The sequence below is a fragment of the Equus przewalskii genome, chromosome 1 (genome assembly GCF_037783145.1).
Source record: "Equus przewalskii isolate Varuska chromosome 1, EquPr2, whole genome shotgun sequence".
In the NCBI taxonomy this organism is placed as follows: Eukaryota; Metazoa; Chordata; class Mammalia; order Perissodactyla; family Equidae; genus Equus; species Equus przewalskii.
The window spans coordinates 122,086,039-122,107,190 of NC_091831.1; the positions used below are offsets into that span (position 1 = coordinate 122,086,039).

Below are 21,152 nucleotides of genomic sequence, written 5' to 3' on the forward strand. Positions count from 1 at the left end.
CCTCAAAAGATGAGAATCGCATAAATTTATAATCTACCAAAAAAAAAAGAGAAAATACTTTTGCATAGAAAATTCAAATACGACAGGCCCTAGGTGGGCACAAACAATCACAATGCTAATAAAGGCCAGCATGCTTACTAAGTGCCAGACCTGTTACAAGAGCTTTACGTGGGTTAGTTCGTGGTTCCTCCCTACGACACGAGGTAGGCATCATCCTCCTCATGTTGCAGATTAGGGACAGAGTTACAGAAAGTTTACGTAACTTGTGCAAGATCATGCAGTAAATCAGTGGAAGAGGCAGGATTTGAACCCAAGTAGTTTGGCTTCAGAGGGCATGTTTTTAACCACCACACCACCTCCTGGGAGTATGCACCTATATTCAGGAAATAAAACAGTTGAGTCAGGACCTGAAAGAAAAGGCTAAGCTGCCATAAGGTCCATCACTTCAGGCTTAGCAACATTTAGAAGCAGAGCCATTTGAGCTGGACACCACAAAACTCTAACAGAACTCCTTTGGGTATTAACTGAGGATGGCGAGGCTCAGAGAGGATGAGTGAAACCCAGTGGTTTCTCCAAAGGACTGGAAAATTGGAGGCCAGATAGGTGTCAGCCTCCCGCGTGCTTCCCATCATGCTCTCTCTGTCTTCCATACCATGTCCTAATTCTTTGAGGTTTTGCTTTTCCAAAGACACCTCACACGCATCACATATCAAATGACGGCTGATTTCATTCGAAATCTGAGAATAGCCCTGCTGCTTTGATAAGCTATTTTGTATTCTATTTGAAACCTCCTCATTAAAACAAGGCCAGAGGAGGAAGGTTTTGCTTATAAATCACACTTGATTAGCTCTAACACTACACATTGTGGCGATTTACATTCGAAGTATAACAGGAACTTTCAGATGTGATAGCCAAGACCTCTTCCTTGGATGAAACTCAGTCCTGCCAGCTGTTCAGTGTTAATTAAGACAGAATCTTAGTCTGGGCTCCAAAGAGTCATTTACCTGCTAGAGTCTCAGCTCCACTGTTACATTCACAGATGAAAGGAGGGTGGTGGCCCAGGCCCAAATTAATGTGGTAATGGAATCCGTGCCATCTCATCGAAGATGACTATTTTCAACTAAATGCCTCTTTCTGTCAAAGGTTAGCATCCCACAAGGATTCTCTTAAGCCCAGAATGTTTGCGAATGCAGGGCGGGGTGTTCCTGGAACAGACTTCAGAAGTCCAAGGAGGCTGCAAGCTCTTCCTGTTTAAAGAACAACTTCTGCTATAAAAGGCACCAGACAACTTTCATTTGGAAGCCTGCCCCATCTGGTGGGAGGCACGATAAAATACGCCATGCTCTTAAAATGCCACCCTCACGACGCCAACCGTTTCTTGCCTGATCCGGCAGTGCCCTTTGCATAACCTCCACTTCAGAGGTAAGGAAGGAGCTCCAGACCCAAGGAGGAAAGATCGCTGTGTCCCTTCTGAAGCACGTGATGTAAACATAAACCACTTGACTGACGTGCCAGAGGGAGGCATGGAGACTTCCCAAGATCAAAAGCACAGAGTGGACAAAGCTGCCCTGTCTTCGCCCACTTCTCCCAGAGCTCACGGTTCAAGGGGGACCACGGACTGGGGGTAGCAGGTCACAGCCCGGCAAGCAATAGATTCACAGTCACAGATCGAACACCCAAGAATCCACTCCAGATAGCCAAGCCCAGGGGTACTTACCTTGCACTGCCCAGACACGCAGATGGCCGTGCCGTTCTGGTCGCAGGGGGTACCATCAATGACCTTCTCAGCTTGCCGTACGTAGAAGCGGTAGCCCATTGCCTGGCAGTTCAATTCACACTTCCGATTGCCCTTTACTAGCCACAAAAAAAAGTCAATCAGCATCTTTTTCTTCTTGTACTTTTTATTGAAATAAAGTTCACATAACATAAAATTAACCATTTTAAGCAAAGAGTACGATTCAGTGGTTTTTAGTACATTCACAATGTTGTACAACCATTACCACTAACTAATTCCAGAATGTTTCCATCACCCGAATAAGAAACCCTGGGCCTGTTAGCTGTCACTTCCAATTCCTTCCTCCCTCCAGACCTTAGCAGCCACCAATCCATTTTCTGTCTCTATAGATTTGCCTAGATGTTTCATAATCACACACTTTTTAAAACTGCATGAAAGTTATTCGATCTCTCCAGATCTGACGGTAGAAGGAGGAAGCTGTATCCTCATCTGCTGGCACAGAGGAGAGATTTGATGCTGAGTGACTATTACAAAGGAACTCTTAAAGAATCTCACAATGCAAATAATAGAGTCTACCCTTAGACATCCTCCTATGCTTTGCCAGAGTCAAAATTATATTTTATATATCAGCAATCACAGTGAGTACACAACTTTTATGTTCTGCTTTTTTTTTTTTTTTTTACTTAAAATCTACACAGTTACATCATCTTTATGCCCTTTTCAATGGCTGCCGTTTCCTGTAATAATTCCTGCATCATGAGATATTTAAGTGATTTCCCCATCACCTCAGGTTGAAGTCCAAAGTCCTATGCAAGGGATCAAACATCTTTCAAGAGATGAACTTCACCTACTTTTATAGTCTCATTTCCTATTGTTCGTCCTTACATCCACATTCTATACCCAATTAAGCACTTCCTCTGTTCAGCCATTGCTCAGGTGGTCCTTCCGTCTTTCCTTCACTTGGCTAGCACCCATTTGTACTTCTGTTTTAGTTCCCAGGTCACCTCCTCTGGGAAGCCCTCCAGGATCTTGATGTCACCTATATATCCACCCATCACAGGGCAATCTGGCCTCTTCCACTACAGGATTCATCAAGCTTCATGGAAGCATGGTCTTGAAGGACCACAGGGTATGACTGTCTGATTCACTTTTGGATCCCCAGCACCTAGTACAGAGCTGTGCACACAGCAAATGGTTAACAAATCCCTGAAGAATAAAAGGAGGGAGGGATAAATGAATATTAGCCCTTTTCTTTTTTTTTTTGCCTTTCTCTCCCCTCTCCACGTGAGATGTATTCCCCTACCTCAGAGTCTTTCTCTATATTTCTATCACTTCACACAGAGCCTGGCATACAGTTGGTGCTCAATAAATGCTAAATTAATTATTGCTACAACTAATATCTTCAGAGCAATTTAGTTGCCTCCAAAATATGAATGAGAAAAATTTTCAGGCAAGATATATTTCCATACCCAAAAGAGAGAGACAAGCCAAGTACACGTTTTTTTTTTTTAACTGCTTTTGGAGACAAGACTAATGCTATGCTCAGCCATGGACAATGTGTTCCAGGGTCATGCCTTTGTCTGAAAATCTGATTACTGGATTGGATAATACTGACTTTTTCCTACACAACACAATCTATCATATTTTCCCTAGTGCGGCTGCCTGACTGTCATAGCCATGAACTTCCTTCCACTCCAAGGCCATTGAAAACCGCTAACAGGAAACAATGTGTGGCCTCTGGGACCACACAGTTTACAGAAGATTGAATCTTCTATGTCCTCTGAGCTCTATCTTAAAGTCAAGAGACTTGGTTTCCTACCTTGGCTTCCCAAAAGATCTAAGAGGTGAGCTTGGAAAAATCCCAGAAGACCAAAGATGGAAGAACCTTTGGGAATCATCTAAAACCAAACCATTGTTTTATAGATTAAAGACAACACCACAACCACAACAGGCCTAAGAAAGGAAGCAACAAGTTAGAGGTTAACTTAGCCTCCTACAACTTGCTTTCCCATGTCATCTATCCAGAATCTGTTTCCTCTCTTCCCAGCTCCCCACTTTCTGAAGTGTGAGCAGGAACTCTCCAGGTGCACTGCATTTTCAGTAATAAAGTGTCTCCAAGGCAGCTGCACCTGGGGCCAGGGCTTTGAGCTCTCACTTCTCTTGGCTTCCCCCCGACTCCTTCTCTCCTTTGGGATACTATCTTTGGCAGCCACAATTTTATTTCTCTTGCAACCACACGATAGAAGAACATCCTGAGAACCAAAAACATGGCTAAATGAGGTAATTATGGCAGAATCTCCAAATGGCTGCATGAAAATAGCCCAGAGGAATGGCCGAAGTCTGGGCTCCTCCTTCCTGTGGCCCAAACCAGCCACTAGGTCTGACTCTCTGCCTGTGTGGCTCAGAAAGCGTCCCTGCCTTTTCACACTTGCAACAAAGAACAAGGGAGATCCTTGGAGGTATCTGAAACCTGCAGACAAGTGACCACCTAACAAAATTGCCTAGAATCCTGCTGCCTTAGCAAGACTCAACCTAGTGCTCCTCATAAAATTACATGAGGACTGGGCTGGCTCTGTGGCCGAGTGGTTAAGTTCGCGCGCTCCGCTGCAGGCGGCCCAGTGTTTCGCTGGTTCCAATCCTGGGCGCAGGCGGCCCAGTGTTTCGCTGGTTCCAATCCTGGGCGCGGACATGGCACTGCTCATCAAGCCACACTGAGGCAGCGTCCCACATGCCACAACTAGAAGGACCCACAACGAAGAATATACAACTATGTACCGGGGGGCTTTGGGGAGAAAAAGGAAAAAATTTTTAAAATCTAAAAAAAAAAAAAAATTACATGAGGACTGATTTCTCTAGGCCCTGCATATACTCCTGAAGCATTTTAAAAGTCTATATAAAAATACATTTGCAGGGCTTCAGTTTAAGGTTTTTCCATGCATAGTGACTTCATCCTCCCCCCTTTTTTTTCTTTAAATAGAATTACAATTCTGATGCCAAGAGTTCCTTCCCTAAGCAAATTTTGTCACGGTTTTATCAATGCAGGGAGAGAGGGAAAACAGAAGAGTGGCCATGAGCTGGGAGCGATGGGACAAGAGCAAAGGGCTACATCCTTCTCCTCCCTGCTTATCTCCCTCTTATCTCTCTCTCTCTCTCTTTGTTCTCATTTGCCTCCTGCATGTCCGCCCCACCTCCAAAGGGAACACCTTTACGTTCCACACAGGAGGTAGTGATTCTCAGAGTGGTCCTGGGACCAGAAGCATCAGCATCACCTGGCAACTTGTTGAAAATGCAAATTCTTGGGCCTCACCTCTGGGTCCTAAACCAGAAACTCAAATACATGTTAAATATTTGTATCATTCATTGAACTCTGGATCCTTGGAAAACCCGTTGATGCAGGAGTTAAGACATTTTTAAGAGATAAGGGACAAAGAAGATAGAAAAGGAGTTAACAGTGAAACAATTTTGGAAGGTGGGATGCAGAAGGACCCATGGAAATGACTTAGCAGACCCAAGAAAACTGATCCTAAGCAGGAATTGAAGCAACCAAGCTACCTAGTATTGTAGTGCCTCCAAAAGGTAACTTTGGAAACAGGGGAGAAAGCAGGCCTAAAAACAGAAAAATTATCTGTAAGGGTGTTTAAGAAGTAGTTAGAAGTTCCACTTTCCAGAATGGTTAGCTAAAACTCTTTGAAAATTGACTCCTTCATAAAAGCAATGAGAATACTGGCAAAAGACAGTTGGATTGGCTATACTAGTAACAGAAAAAATAGACTTTAAGACAAAAATTGTTACTAGAGACAAATAAGAGCATTTTATAATGATAAAAGGGTCAATCCATCAGGAAGACAACATGGAGCCCCAAAATACATGAAGTTAAAATCTGACAGAATTGAAAGGAGAAATAGACAACTCAACAATAATAGTTTGAAACGTTGATACCCACTTTCAATAATGGATAGAACTAGACAAAAGATCGACAAGGAAATGGAAGACTTGAACAATACTATAAGCCAAGTAGACCTAACAGATACCTATAGAACGTTCCACCTAACAACAGCAGAATACACATTCTTGCCAAGTGCACATGAAACATTCTCCAGGAGGGAACAAATGTTAGGTCATAAAACAGCCTTAAAAAATTGTAAAGGATTGAAATCATACAAAGTATGATTTATGGTCAATTGATTTTTGACAAGAGTGCCAAGACAACACAACAGAGAAAGAATAGTCTTTGTGTAACAAATGTTCTTGGGACAACTTTGCATATCTACATGCAAAAGAATGAAGCTGGACCCCTACCTGACACAATATATAAAACTTAACTCAAAATGCATCAAGCTCAATATAAGAGCTAAAACTATAAAATTCTTAGAAGAAAACAGGCATAAATCTTAATGATCTTGGATTCATCAATGGTTTCTTAGATAACATGATATCAAAAGCACAGGTGACAAAAGAAAATATAGATAAATTGGACTTCATCACAGAACTCCATTGAGAAAATGAAATGACAACCCATGGAAAGTGACAAAAGTTTTGCAAATCACATATCACATAAGGGATTTGTATACAGAACCTATAAAGAACTTTTATAACTCAATAATAAGAAGATAATCCAATTAAAAACTGGACAAAGTATTTGATTAGACATTTCTCCAAAGAAGATATACAAATGGCTATTAAGCACATGAAAAGATGCTCAATATCATTAGTCATCAGGGAAATACAAATCAAAACCACAATGAGATACAATACACACACTAGGATGGCTAAAATAAAAAGACAATAAGAAGTGTTGGCAAGGATGTAGAGAAATCATAACCCTCGCACAATGCTGAGAGGATTGTAAAATGGAACAACTTCCTTGGAATACATTTGGCAGCTCCTCAGAATGCTAAACATAGAGTTATCATATGACTCAGCAATTCCACTTCTAGGTATACACCTATGAGAAATGAAAACATATGTCTTCACAAAAACTTGTTCATGAATATTCATAGCAGCATTATTCATAATAGCTAAAAAGTGGAAACAATCGAAATGTCCCTCAACTGATGAGTGGATAAACAAAATGTGGTCTATCCACACAGGGAGTATTATTTGACAACAGAAAGGAATGAAGTACTAATATATGCTACAACGGATGAACCTTGAAAACATTATGCCACGTGAAAAACGCCAGTCACAAAAGGTCACACACTGTATAATTACATTTATATGAAATGTCCAGAATAGGCAAATCTATAGAGGAAGAAAGTAGATTAGTGGTAGCTAGGGGCTAGAGGGAGAAAAGAATGTGGAGCGACTGTTATGGGTATGGACTTTCTTCTTGGGAAGACGACAATGTTCTGAAATTACACAGTGATGATGGTTGCACAACTCTCTAAATGCACTAAATTGTACTATTTAAAGTAGTGGCTTTGGGGCTGGCCTGGTGGCACAGCGGTTAAGTGCACACATTCCGCTTTGGTGGCCCGGGGTTCACCAGTTTGGATCCCGGTTGCAGACATAGCACCGCTTGGCTGCCATGCTGTGGTAGGTGTCCCACATATAAAGTAGAGGAAGATGGGCATGGATGTGAGCTCAGGGCCAGTCTTCCTCAGCAAAAAGAGGAGGATTGGCAGCAGTTACTCAGGGTTAATCTTCAAAATAAATAAATAAATTAGTGGCTTTTATGATATGTGAATTTTATCTCAGTAAAGCTGGGGTTTTTTTTTGAGGAAGATTAACCCTGAGCTAACTGCTGCCAATCCTCCTCTTTTTCCTGAGGAAGACTGGCCCTGAGCTAACATCTGTGCCCATCTTCCTCTACTTTATATGTGGGACACCTACCACAGCATGGTTTGCCAAGCAGTGCCATGTCTGCAACTGGGATCCAAACCGACGAACCCTGGGCCGCCAAAGTAGAACATGTGCACTTAACCGCTGTGCCACCAGGCCAGCCCCCAAAGCTGTTATTTTTTAAAAAGAAGCAGCAGGAACCACCCCAGTGGCACAGTGGTTAAATTCGCGCACTCCACTTCGGTGGCTTGGGGTTTGCGGGTTCAGATCCTGGTAACGGACCTGCACACCACTCATCAAGCCATGCTGTGGGGGTGTCCCACATACAAAACAGAGGAATATTGTCATGATGTTACCTCAGTGACAATCTTCCTCAGGCAATAAGAAGAAGATTGGCAACAGATGTTAGCTCAGGGCCAATCTTCCTCACCAAAAAAAAAAAAAGGAGCAGCAGCAATTAGCTTCCTAAATCCCCAGGAAATTATCAAAGAAATAACTCAAAAAAATAAATTTCTGTTTCCAGATTCAAGGAGACTACCAAGTGCCCAGGACAATGGTGTTAGGGTGGGATTTGATTTTACCCTACTTATAATTAATGTTAGCCTGTTACTGTTTCATGGATACAGACAGAAGATACAAGACTCTGAGTCAGACAAAGGACTTTTTACTCATGGAAGAGCAAGGAGCACAAGCATCAGCATGTTTGCCAGTTCCCCTTGGCCCCAAGTCCCAGAGGGGCAATGTGTAGGAGCCCAGATGGATCCTGCACATGCAGCTGAGGAACACTGAGCTGGAGGAACCCACTGCTTTTATGGGAAGCAATCAGGAGCCCTTTCTTCGTCTTGGATGGAGATGTAGCTCACCCTCCAAGGTTGCTCACTATAAACACAACCTTGAGAAATGACCTGGTTTTAGGGGGCAGGGCCTTGCATACTTGGCATACTTCACAGAGACCTGTAGGAGCATAAGAGACTCATGGAGAAGTGTCTCCCAGAGCATGGATAATAATGAACCACACCAAGGCTGTGAAATTTCAAGACACTTGGGACAAAGAAAAGAGAACACAGCCTACCAGAGAGGAAACAAACAAATAAATAAAATGGTATTGAATTTCTCAACAACAACTTTGAAAGCTAGAAGGTAAGTGAGCAATGCCTCATAATTTTTGAGGGAAAGTAATTTCTAGAATTCCATATCTAGTCAAGTTATCAATTCTTAAGAAAAAATAAAGGCATTTTCAGAAATTCAATTCTCGCACAATTTACTCTCACGTACCCTATTAGAGGACATATGCTACCACATGAAGGAATAAACCAAGAAAACAGAAGGTGTGGGACCCAGGAAATAGAAGATCTAACCCAGCAAGGAGAATGCCTAGGACTAGAGTGAAGAGCTATCCTGATAAGACAGATGTGCAATAGGGAGAGACTACGGCAGGTCAGAAGGTTCCAGGAGAGATTTCTTCAAGAAAATGAAAAAGATAAGATACCAAGTAAATGTTAAGATATTGAGATATCAAATTATCCAAAGATTTGCTCAGTTTAGAAGAGCTTGGGGTTGCATTAGTCTGAAGAACATAAAAAAATAGACAAACTAAAAACAAAAAAATATTCATTAGCAGCATAGAAAAAAATATTTCAGGAAAAGCAAAGTAATCATAGTATATGGACTGGAAACTACAGTGTGATACCCAGATTATCTACCATGACCCCCTCAATCCAAATCAGAATTCCCCAGGCAGCTGGGAGTGTTGCTTGCTGGGAGCTCACAGATATGTCTTTCTGGAACTCGCCCTCAGCCTAAGGGAACCACCTCACCTAAGATTAAACCTCCTCCCCAGGAAAGCCCCCGTCCAATGACTGGTCCATGTGATTGTACAAAGGCCCACCCCGTCTCAATTTTGGGTAACTCTGCAGGGCTATCCCAGCTCAGAGCATAGCAATCCTGCCTCTCACACGCCGCACAGGTGTTGTTCCAGGGTCTCTCCCCAGTAAATACTAGGCACAAATTTCTGCCTCAGCATCAGCATCCTGGAGATCTGACCTAAGCTAGTGCTCTATATGGCTCAACTGTGAAGAGCAGGCACATGGTCATACTGTAAGCAATGGTTATTAATCTAACCAAAATTACAACATAATTATATTGGGAGGCTGTGGAATGGGAAGTGTGCATATGCACGTGTGGAGAGGTGGAGGGAAAGGATGATGAAAGATGGAGACATCCTCATCTTCAACAGAAAATATCTGAAACTGAAAAATCTAGAAGTAACAATGTAGCATTATTTAAGGATAAGATGGTAATATCGAAAGAACAGCTAAAATAGTTGGGGAGGAAGAAATATTGGAGAAGGAGTAAAGTTTGTAGAGCTTGTTGAGTGTAAGATATATACATGCATAACTCAGAATAATAAAAAACTGTTTTTAAAAAGAATGCAAAAAATAACCTCAACAACTCAGGTTCTGAAAAATGGAATCCTTCTGCACAGCCTCTATCAATGGTGGGTCCCTCCCATCTGTTCAAAATTAACGCAAAACTGTAAAATTCCTTGCCATCTTTTTAGGGACTCTACACAAGTGGAAGAACAAAATGTTGCTTTCTAGGAAAGCAAAATGTTGCTGAAGTATCGCGGCTCTAGATTTTAGGTAGCTCTGCTATCACTTAGGTTTGCATTAGCTCTGAGTAAGCAAGGGAGGCTCCCCAAAGTGGCAGGAAACGAGGTTCAAGCTTTTCCCACAATGGCACATTCTCTCGCCCTCATTTAAATAGGGAGAAAATTTCAGGTAAGAAAAGAGGGGAGATTCTGTGAATAAATATGTGAGGCTATTCCTGGAGAATGGATAACATCTGTGCCGAGTTTTGGATCCATTCAAACTTCACAAGTTCACTCCAAGTTTAGCACCCAAGCCCTCATTTCCCAGGCTCAAATTCCATTTTTTTGGTAGAATATATGATATCCCTGTTCAAGAAAAGCAGCCTCGTAAACGCAGCTCATAAAACTCGGCCGTGGCGGGGTGCTCACCCAACACATGCTGATGAGTGAAGTGTAAACGAATTAGAAACATGTGGATGCAATGTCTTAAGCGTGTATGCAGTGTTTAAACAAAATAAAAAGGGGTTTGCTCCGAGCCCCAGCAGTGGGCACGGAGGCTGCAGCATTCAGTTGGGGTGAATAACCCAGAGGCAGCCGGAGCCAGAGCTGTGCCAGACTTGACCTCCACCGACTGCATTATCTGTGTGGCCTTCCTCCTGTTTATGACAAAGGATCTGCCTGCCCTTGGACTCCAAATTCTGCCCTAGACGCGGATGATTACTATTTAAACTGCTTTCCCCCAGACTGCATTTTCCAGCACAAAGTTATGGAAAATAAGATGAGGAGAATGCTTCTGAGAGCCCAGACTCTTCCCTGGAATTAAAAAACTGTTCTGAAAAAGTCAGAAGAGAAGATGGGCGAGACTGTATATTCTTAGCTTTTCCTGTTCTGAAAAGGAAATTGTTTGGGGCACATTCCACTATTAAAACTTAAATGCACAAGCATACAGCTTATCAATTGTGTAATATCCCTAACCTTCTATCCCACATTTCTGACTACGTGCTTTAAAAGTCCACATGCAATGCCCTACTAAATCTTATTTAACTGACAGTCTTAACAGGGTTGGAGATCTGCATTAGAAACAGTGAACAAAAATGTCTTTTTTAAATTCCGAAAAGACATCGGTTCAGTGTTCCACAGATGTTAAATTCCTTTTAGCCTCACTCTCACTGAAACAGAGTTCTAGCTGGTAACACTAATGCAGTGGTTCTCAAACTTTAGTGTACTCAGAATCCCCTGGAAACCTTGTTAGAATGCAGATTGATGGACTCCACCCTTACAGTTTCTGATTCATTAGGTCTGGGGTGGAGTCCCAGAATCTGCATTTCTAACAAGTTCCCCAGCAATGCTAATGCTGCTAGTCCAGGAACTGCTTTGAGAACCACTGCTCTAATTGGTGCTGTTGAACGAGAATGGAGAAAGGAGACCTACCTAGCAACCAAACCACTACTGGGAATACACTGCCAAAGCTGACATACGGAATAATGTTTGGCTAACTAAATAAAAGGTTACAGTTTTATACACGCAAGGCAGACACTCAAGACTGCAATCATCAAGAAAATTTGCAAGGAGGAAGTTCCTTTCTGAGTTGTCAGTCATGGTCCACAATGTGCAGAAAAGAAAACAGAGAAGGAAAAGGAACTTCTCTTTCCTTAGCATCTGCATTTGGATTTTGCTGCCTAAGCTACTCCCACCTTTGACAATTTTTACTATGTCTATTGTTTATTGAGCACTTACTATATAGCAGACTATCAGCTAATCCTCACCTATAAAGGATGAGGACGCTGAGGCTCAGGCAATTGCAGTGCCTTGCTCATGACTGCCTGGTTGGTAAGTGGTAGAGCTCAGCTTGGAGCCCAGCTCTGTGGGACTCCACTGCCCTTGCACTGTCACTACACCACCACCCTCCTGTCCTGTGCTGGAACCCAAACCTACTCCAGACAGAGCTTCCCATGGCTGTGCTGCCACAAGGATATACCTGTACACCACCTACCCCGAAGCCACCTACTCGAGGCCAGGGTATCTACCCAGCCCCATCGTGCTTGGATCTCTTGGGTACCTGGGGACTTTGTGTCTCCCCCAGGGCAGCCAGCTAAAGGAAGCCCATTTCCTGCCTCTCTGCAATGGTCCCAGAGAATGGCCTCAGTTTCTGTTCTGGATTCCTAAGGCTGAGCCCCTATCACCTACCCAATTCGCTGAGCTACTCCCATCAGTTTCATGACACCTGTGCAGAGCTGGTGCTGGACAAGAGAGCTGGCTGGCAACCTCTCCCTCTACTCCCACTGTGATATTGTGATATAATGAGAAATATATTTGTTTTCTGTCCACAGTTCCTGGTACAGAGCTTCTAATAAACTTGTAATTTCCTGAGTGATAGGGATGAGAGGAGCATCTTTTGTTATTCATAACAAGCCCCTTCCAAACAAACCTGAGTTTATGCTAATGAGTTGACTCTTGGTGGGCCCCTATGTAGGTTCAGGATGGGGCCTGGTCACCAGAAAAACCAAGCATGATTAGAAAATTGGAACTTTCAGCGCTATCCCCTTACCTCTGGGGAAGGGGGCTGGGGAGGGTAGAGGGCCTGGAGATCAGGTTAATCACCAATAGCCAATGATTTAATCAATCATGCATATATCATGGAACCACCATGAAAACTCTAAACAATGGGGTTCAGAAAGCTTTAGAGTTGGTGAACATATGCACGTGCTGGGAGGCTGGCATGCCCAGAGAAGGCAGAGAAGCTCTGCACCATTCCCCCATACCTTGCCCTATGTATCTCTTCCATCTGGATGTTCCTGAGTTGTACCTTTTATAATAAAGTGGTAATATTAAGTAAACTGTTTTCCTAAGTTCTATGAGGCATTCTAGCAAATTATCGACCCTGAAGAGGAGGTCATGGGAATCTCCTATTTGCAGCACGTTGGACAGAAGTGTGGTAACTTGGGGACCCACTACTTGCAATTGGTGTCCGAAGCAGGGGGCAGTCTTGCAGGACTGAGCCCTTAACCTGTGGGGTCTGCACTAACTCCAGGTGGTTAGCGTCAAAATTAAACTGTAGGACACCCAGGTGGTGTTTGCAGAGAACTAGAGAATTGCTGGGTGTAGAAAACTTATATGTTTGGTGTCAGAGTGTTGTGAGCAGAAACAGAACTTAGTACTCGCCTTCTCCCCATGGCTGTCAACGTCCAATGAGCAGGGTCTAACCCTCCGCTGGTGGATGCCGGGTCCTCTGCTGGGTTGCCAACCACTGATGCAACTTTCTAGAGCACAATCCAATATTCTCAAGGACAGGACACATTTCTGTCTGTGGCAGCAAGCATTGAAGAAACCTCTTTCGCTTTCTATATCTGCTCTGCCACCAGGCTGAGTCATTCATTCATTCTGGATTCTCCCCTCCCCATTCCTCCGGCCAAACCCCAGCCCAGGCCATCAGCCTGTGCCAGAAGGTCTACACAATCTCCTAGCTGGTCTCCATGACTCAGGCTCCCTGCCTTCTCCCCATTCATCCAGCTCAACCTATACTATCCCCAAACCTACCTTCTTCAGGTCACTCCCCTCTCGTAGCTCTATACTCCTCTCCCACCACTCCTAAACAACAACTTTCCCCACTCCACTCCCTCCCCAGATGCCCCTTGCCCCTTCCCACATCACGGCTTTGCACAAGCTGTCCCCCCTGGCTGGGATATCTCACATTCTCTTCTTTGCCTGAGCTTCCAGCTGAGGCTCAGCCCACCAGCTCCTGGAAGCTTCCCCTGATCAGACTCAGCCACACTGATCTTGCTATGTCTACCTGATATAGAATGTCACACCTGGAAGGAATCTATCACCTAATTCTCTCATTTTACATGGTAGAAAACTGAAGCTTAGAAAAGTGAAAAGATTTGCCTAGAGTCACGCTGACTGTCAATGACCCCACTACAGTTAAAAGGCATAGAGATTCTCTAGATTAAGAATAATAATACCTAACATGGCTAGTTAGATAGTACTTGCAGTGTACCAAGTACCGTATGAGACACTGCATAGGTATTATTCCATATTATCCTTACAACTCATTGAAATAGATATTATTATTATCCCATGTTATACATGGGAACCCAAGACTCAGAGAGGTTAACTAACTTGCTAAAACCCACACCACCAGAAAGTGGTGGAGCCAGCAGGATTCAAAAATCCAGGTTTGACTCAGAAGCAGAATTCTTATTCTCAGTGCCCCTCTGAACTCTTAATTCTTTCATATGAGCACAGATTATCTCTCTAAGCAGAAACTCGCCTCCTTGAGTTCAAGGACAGTACTTGACATGATGCCACATATGGAGCAATGCTTGTTCGTTCACCCAGCAAACATTTATTAGGCACCTATTGTGTGCCAGGATCTAGGTTTAAGCAGATCCTATTAATAAGACAGAGTCTCTGCCTTCAATGGGCAATCAGCATTCATTCACTTTATGAATCCCTTCACTCAGCAAGTATTTATTAAGAGTCTACCTCATTCCAGGTGTTACAATGTGTTGAGGAAATGATAAGAAAAAGAGACCAAGTCCTCAACCTCATGCAACTACAGTCTCATAGGGAAGACAGGTATTCATTAATATTCATACAAATAGATGGGAAATTATAACTGTGAAGGATAGTTTACTGTGTGAAGGGGAGGGGAGGAGAGGGGAGAAGATCATTCATGGTAGAGGTATACCAAGGGCTACACCCAAAGGCCAGGAATACGCCCATTCAACAAGTGAGAGAGGGGGCTGGCCCAGCGGCCCAGTAGTGGTTAAGTTCACATGCTCTACTTCGGCAGCCCCAAGTTCACAGGTTCAGATCCCAGACGTGGACCTACACACCACTCATCAAGCCATCCTGTGGTGGTGTCCCACATAGAAGAACTGGAAGGACTTAAAACTAAGATAGACTACTATCTACTGGGGCTTTGGGGAGGAAAAAAAAGAGGAAGATGTTAGCTCAGGGCCAAGCTTCCTTACCAAAAAAAGCATACCTTTAAAAAAAGGGGGTGAGAGACATTCTCCACGGCTGAAGTAGAGAGCGAGGGGAGATGACAGGAGATGAGGTTGCAGAGGTAGACCAGCAGCCCAGGCCAAGCAAGACCATCGTTTTTGTAGAAAGAATGAACATTCTTGTCAAGAGTTCTACTAAGTACCATGGTTTATATTCTTCGTAATTTTCCAGAGAGAAGAACATGGAACAGTAGCTTCCCATTTGGAGGAAGTTCCTAGACACGTAGTTTCATGGGAATTGGCTAAGCCAACTTGTCCAAGCTACCCAACCTTTTTCAAAATGTTTTCTTTTTCTCTCATGTCATAGTAAATCTAAAGTTGGAAAAAGTGACTGAAAACAATACCATTATGGAAAAAACACCACGCTGTTCAAGCTGTGTGACATGTAGTGTTACATCTTAAAATGTTACATTTAATAAAAAGTAAAAGTTTGAAGGGCCTTCTGTCAGTTTGGCTAGCTGTCAGCAAAGCCGCTTGACAGTTTCAATAGAAGTGAGACAGTTTCAATAGAAGCGAGAGGTCATAACCAGTTTCTTATGGCTTTGGAAAATGTATATCTATCTAAGCAGATATGGACATATTAACATATGGAATATACACATATCCTCCAGAAAAACAATGTGGGCTTTTCCTGTCAAGAACTGAGGATTTGAGAACTCTCCGAAGGAAATCAGGAAAGGGAACTCTGGTATAAACACCATGTGAAGTAAGTCTCAGAAGCCAGAGAAACTCAGAGGCAGAGGAAATGGTACCCCTTCTGCAGGCAATGCCCAGAGGGGGGCAGCCTGACTTCCCATCTCCTGCTATTATCATCTTAGGTAAAAAATATATGTATATATGTATGTGTATATATGCGTGCACATGTGTATGGCAAGGCGTGTACACATGTATCTTCCAGTCTGTTGGCATCAGGCCAAAGCAATCAACAGTGATAGGAACACAACATAGGCTGGTCCATAAGGTGGAAAACTTATTGTATGAACGTGTGGGTGGATACAATAAATCCACATGCTGAAAACCAAGCAATGGTTCTAACAAAGGCTCTCTCTCTCTTCTAAACATTTATAAGCGGACGTGGTAAGACAACGGAAAAAGAAAGTTTCAGCAGGAAGAAAGTTTTGATGTCTTCAGGAAAAGAATTTTTTAGCATAATAAATTCTCAGAATTCAAGAGAAGACTTCAAGGAATCCCAGCTACCTCGTCTCAACTTCTGACTACAGGAACCAATGAGTTAGGCACCACCTGGCTTTCATTCGAGTCTTTGTGAACTGTCCACGCCTAGCACACACTTTGTGCCTGCGAGGCAGCAGGGCTTAGCAGGTATTTCTTGACTTGATGCTCTCTGCCACCCTCACAGCCTGTTCCTTTAGCAGCCCCATGGAAGGCTCTCCGACTCAGCTCTCCCTTTGGGGGCTTCATAAAGCCCGCTGCATAATGACTTTCATCATGTTACCACTCTTCTCACAGCCATCCTGAGTTCTTCGCTGTCCTCAGAACAGCTACATCCAACCATTAAGATGGGTTTCAAGGACACTGTTCTCTACAAGTGGGTCTCAACTGCTCTCTTCACTCTTATGGAAACACAGCATGGGGCTTCTCTCCTCTGGGGCTCTTTTTCTCTGGTTCACCTATCTAGAATGTCCTTGATGTTCTAATCTACCTACACAAACCCCACCTTCAGCATCTGTTTGTGAAATACACAAACATACAAATTGTGACAGGTGCTGAGAAGGCACAGTCTCCCAGGGAACATGGACCGGAGAAACTGACTTTGTCTAGGGTATCATACAGGAAAGGCTTTCCCGAGGTAGTGACTTTTGAACTGAAATCTGAAAGATGAGTCAGTTCTATGATGGAGAGGATGGGGAGGAATCCATCCCAAGCAGGAGTACCAGGCTGTACAAAGGGCCTGTGACAGGAGAAGGAGTAGGAAGAGGTCAGCGTGGCTGGTGAGCAGAGAATAAGACAGCCTGAAGAGGAGTGAGCCTGGAGAGGTGCCCCTTCCTTAAGTTCTCAGTTCTCATGATCTCTCTGGATTAGGTTTGCCATGTAAAAGGCAGGATGCCCAGTTAAATTTTTCAGATGCACAACATATATTGCATGGGACATGCTTATACTAAAAATTGTTTTTCTGAAACTCAAATTTAACTGGGCATTCTTTATTTTTATTTGCTAGCAAGCTTACTCTGGATACAACGAAAAGATATATTTTTCTACATAATTCATTCGTATTCTTAATCACAATGGGTCTTATTTTTTAGCTGGCTTGATGTTTTCCCATCTCTGATGACCTTAATCAGAGAACCTTAGAGCAGGAAGAGTCCTTCTAGAAATCAGCTTGTCTACCCTTCTTAGTTCACAGACGAGAACAGGAGGCTTAGAAAGACACCTCGAGCTGCTCAAGATTACAGATAGAGACCCCCCGCCCCCACCCTGGGCCTTGTTTCATACCTCCCTCTAGTGCTTAGGACAGTGCCAAGCACATTAAAAAACAGCTTAATCAATTGCTCAGTTGAATTAACAAGCTCATTTACATGCCTCTGTACAGAGGCGCATGAATAGATACAATCCCAGACAGCCAGGAGCTTTCCAAACAAAATACACAGTAAGCCAGACAGAGAAGGGGCCATTTGCACATGCACAAACACAGGGACAGACACAAAGGACCCCAGCAAGTGGCTGCTTCAACCAGCTAGACTCCAGCCTTTTCCTGGAGCTTCTACAAGAGCCTGGAAGCAAGGCTCTCCTCCTTGGTGGCTTGGTGAATTTACTCCTGCAAGGTGGCCCATTGGATTTACATGGCAAGTGTGGAAAGTGATCATTTTTACCTTAAGATAGAAACTGTGACCCTGAAGGGATTCACCAGCCAGCCTCGTTTGTCCCTTTCAGGCCCCAGTTATTTGACTTTTTTTGAGGTCCTCTCTGCAGGCAGAACACGTTCCATCCAAATATGCACAACCACCAGGAGAAAAAGGCAGGGGCGGGTCCCTCCACACTATTTACCAAACGAAGGCAGCCCTCCACATTCAACCAGACTGAATGCAGGGGGATAATCCCCCTGAGTAAGCTTGGCTTTCATTCCTCCACAGGACTTTAAAAGACGTCAATCCATCCCAACCACAATCAAATGCAAGCATTTCACTTCCCGAAGACAAACAACGATTTGGACAAATGAGAAACGGAGGTTCCCTTGTGGCAGCATGAAAAGGGAATTCAGCAGCCGCGGCTCCCTCTCAAAGGAAGCACCGGGAAGGATGTTCTCGCCGTGGCCACACAAAGCGTGGCATGAGCTCATCATGCCAGAACCTAATTGAAACCTCAGGCTGAAACAGTGTTTTGTGATATTTGGGAGAAAGGATGGGCAAAGACAAAAAGGAAACACAAAGGATGTGTACAGAAGCAGCATGAAAAGCAGCCCACTTCTTGACTGTGGGACAATTTGGAAGGTGGCCATTGAGTTAAATGAGGTGTAGCCTTCCTCTCAGCCTCACTGAGACCCAAAGCTGTTTTGCAGAACCTGCTGCTGCTAGCATTATGGCTCCATATGCAAGGCCTTTGGGGTCTATTAGGACCTTCAAGATGCAGCGGATTCAAAGAAATGCAGCAGAAAAGATGCTGGTTAGACCTTTAGACAAAGTCCCTAACATTCGGGACTCTACTGAAAGGCACAAAGGTAAAAGAGAAAGAGGATGTTTTTGCATGTCCTTACCTGAGTTTGAATTTGAGTCCTGACACTTCCTAAGCTGCGTCACTGGACAAATTATGTCTGTGAAGCTTGCTTTTCTTATCTGTTAAAATGGGTATTTCAATGCTTATCTCACAGACTTGTCTGAGAATCAAATAAGAGGAGGCTTGTAAAAGCACAGGCACTCAATAAACATTCGCTTCCTTTCTTTCCCCTGACACTAGATGTCCAGGGAAGGGGTGGAATGTCTGCATTGGGAAGCTTTATAAGAATTGCAGACATGGAAATATCTACCTCTGTCAAAATGTGGCAACCCTTGGCAGTAACAAAATAGGCTAGGTGGTAGTCCCCAGTAGTCTCAAGGCTCTATTAGACGTCTTCCCTTGCCCCTAGGTAGTTAGTTGATGTTAGGCTGTCTCCAAAGCCCTTCTGAGCTGCCTGTTCTTTTAATCCTCTTTGATAATTGTCACAGCAGCATGGCCAAGTTAAAATATGCCTGGAAGAAGAGCAGGGAGCACAGTTTCATGGCTTTTTGGCTCCCCTTCAGGACTCCAGCTGCTCAGTAGCCAAGCCTTGGGAACGCTGTTCAGGATCTCAATATTCTATTTTCTTTCTCTTTATGGTTCTTGCAAATAGCCACCTGCAAGTTTCATTTCGTTATTAGATCTGCATAGAGAAGAGGCTTTAATATTTCTTCTTCTGGGAGTCTCTTGTGTTCTGAAGGGCCATAGTCTCCAGCAGTTCAACCATCATCCCCTGATAAACACAGGTCTTAGAGAGAAACTCACTATTCTTTTCCTTCAGCAAAAGTTCCCATCAATAAGCATACAGCCTCAGTGAAAAACACGTGACGACAGACCAGGACACCTGGAAAGAATGCGCACCTACCCACACTCCCAACAGCACAAGCCATAGTCAGTAAACCTTTGTGATGTTGGTTCTTTTCCTAGACTCTGTCCCCTACTTCACATTGACTATGCAGCTATAGCCTGATGCTCTGGTTTCCTTTGGATAGATTTAGCCAGGCATAATTACCTAAAAAATTGGGGAAGGGGGGCAGAAAAAAAGAGAATTCTCTTTAAATGCCTAATATATTTGAGATGAAAGGATGTGACCTTTCTGACTGAGTAACCCAGATTATTATCTACTTCTCTTCCCACTGTCCTATGTAGATCAGGCTCCAGGAAAAATTCCTGGATAATTCAATATAGTAAACTCCACTTCAGGGTAAAGCTCTGACAAATGGGCAAGCTCAAGTTTAGACCAAGGGCATTCAAGGTCTTTTCTGTGGGTTCAGAGTGCTGGAGGTCAGGGGAAGGTTATACGATAGAGCAGACATAGGGAAATACAGGATGCAATATTGGATTTAACCTTGTAGACCTATGTAAAGAAAACTCAAACTTTCCATAGCTTGTTTATGCAATCCAGAAATCTTCCAACAGTTCTAGCCATATTTCTAAGTCTTCCTCTCTAATCTCCCTCTGCTTTCCTTGTCCAGTTAAAACCATACAAAGAGTTCAGCAAAAATAGATAGTTCCATGAAAATCAAACTGGATAACATAAACAGAGAGAAAATGTAATATAAGCTCTCTTAAACCTTTGACCTAGATTCCATGGGGCCCAACCTGTTTGGTTTTTGATACTGTTTGGTTTTGATACTAGGTGTGTATAGTGGCAAATGTTAGCATTTCCTGATTTGTATCCTTTTATTTGAAAATGCAGGGATTTCTTAGGATACGTTGTTCATCTGTTTTATTATTTTGCCCTTAAAAATGGAACCAACATCTTACACCCATTAGGATGGCTACTATCAAAAAAATAGAAAATAATAAGTGTTGACGAGGATTGAAGAAATTGGAACTCTTGTGCTCTGTTGGTGGGAATGTGAAATAGTTTCAGTCACTAAGGAAAACAGTATGGCAGTTTTTCAAAAATTTAAGAATAAAATTACCTTATGATCTAGCAATTCCACTTCTGAGCATATATCCAAAAGAAGTAAGAGTCTTGAAGAGATAGTTGTACCCCCATGTTCATAGCAGCATTATTCACAAGAGCCAAAAAGTGGAAGAAACTCAAGTGTCCATCAACAGATGACTGGACAAACCAAATCTAGTGTATACATACAACAGAATATATTCAGCCTTAGAAAGGAAGTAAATTCTGACATATGCTACAACATGGAAGAACCTTGCGGACATGATGCTCTATGAAATAAGCCAGTTACAAAAAGAAACTGTATGATTTCACTTATTTGAGGTACTTAGAGTAGTCAAATTCACAGAGACAGAAAACAGAATAATATTGCCAGGGGTTGGGGAGTGGGGAAATGGGGAGCTATTGTTTAATGCATAA

At 43.1% G+C, this 21,152-nt stretch overlaps 1 protein-coding gene across 4 annotated transcripts in view; it reads right to left on the reverse strand.

The window, feature by feature from the left end:
- THSD4 (thrombospondin type 1 domain containing 4) overlaps nucleotides 1-21,152 on the reverse strand; it is a 552,284-nt gene that overhangs the window by 299,697 nt on the left and 231,435 nt on the right. For all 4 annotated transcript variants that reach the window (XM_070621956.1, XM_070621972.1, XM_070621963.1 and 1 more), the window contains one exon: nucleotides 1,718-1,854. In XM_070621956.1, coding sequence (XP_070478057.1) covers nucleotides 1,718-1,854 — 137 coding nt within the window. The remainder of the gene's footprint in view (nucleotides 1-1,717; nucleotides 1,855-21,152) is intronic.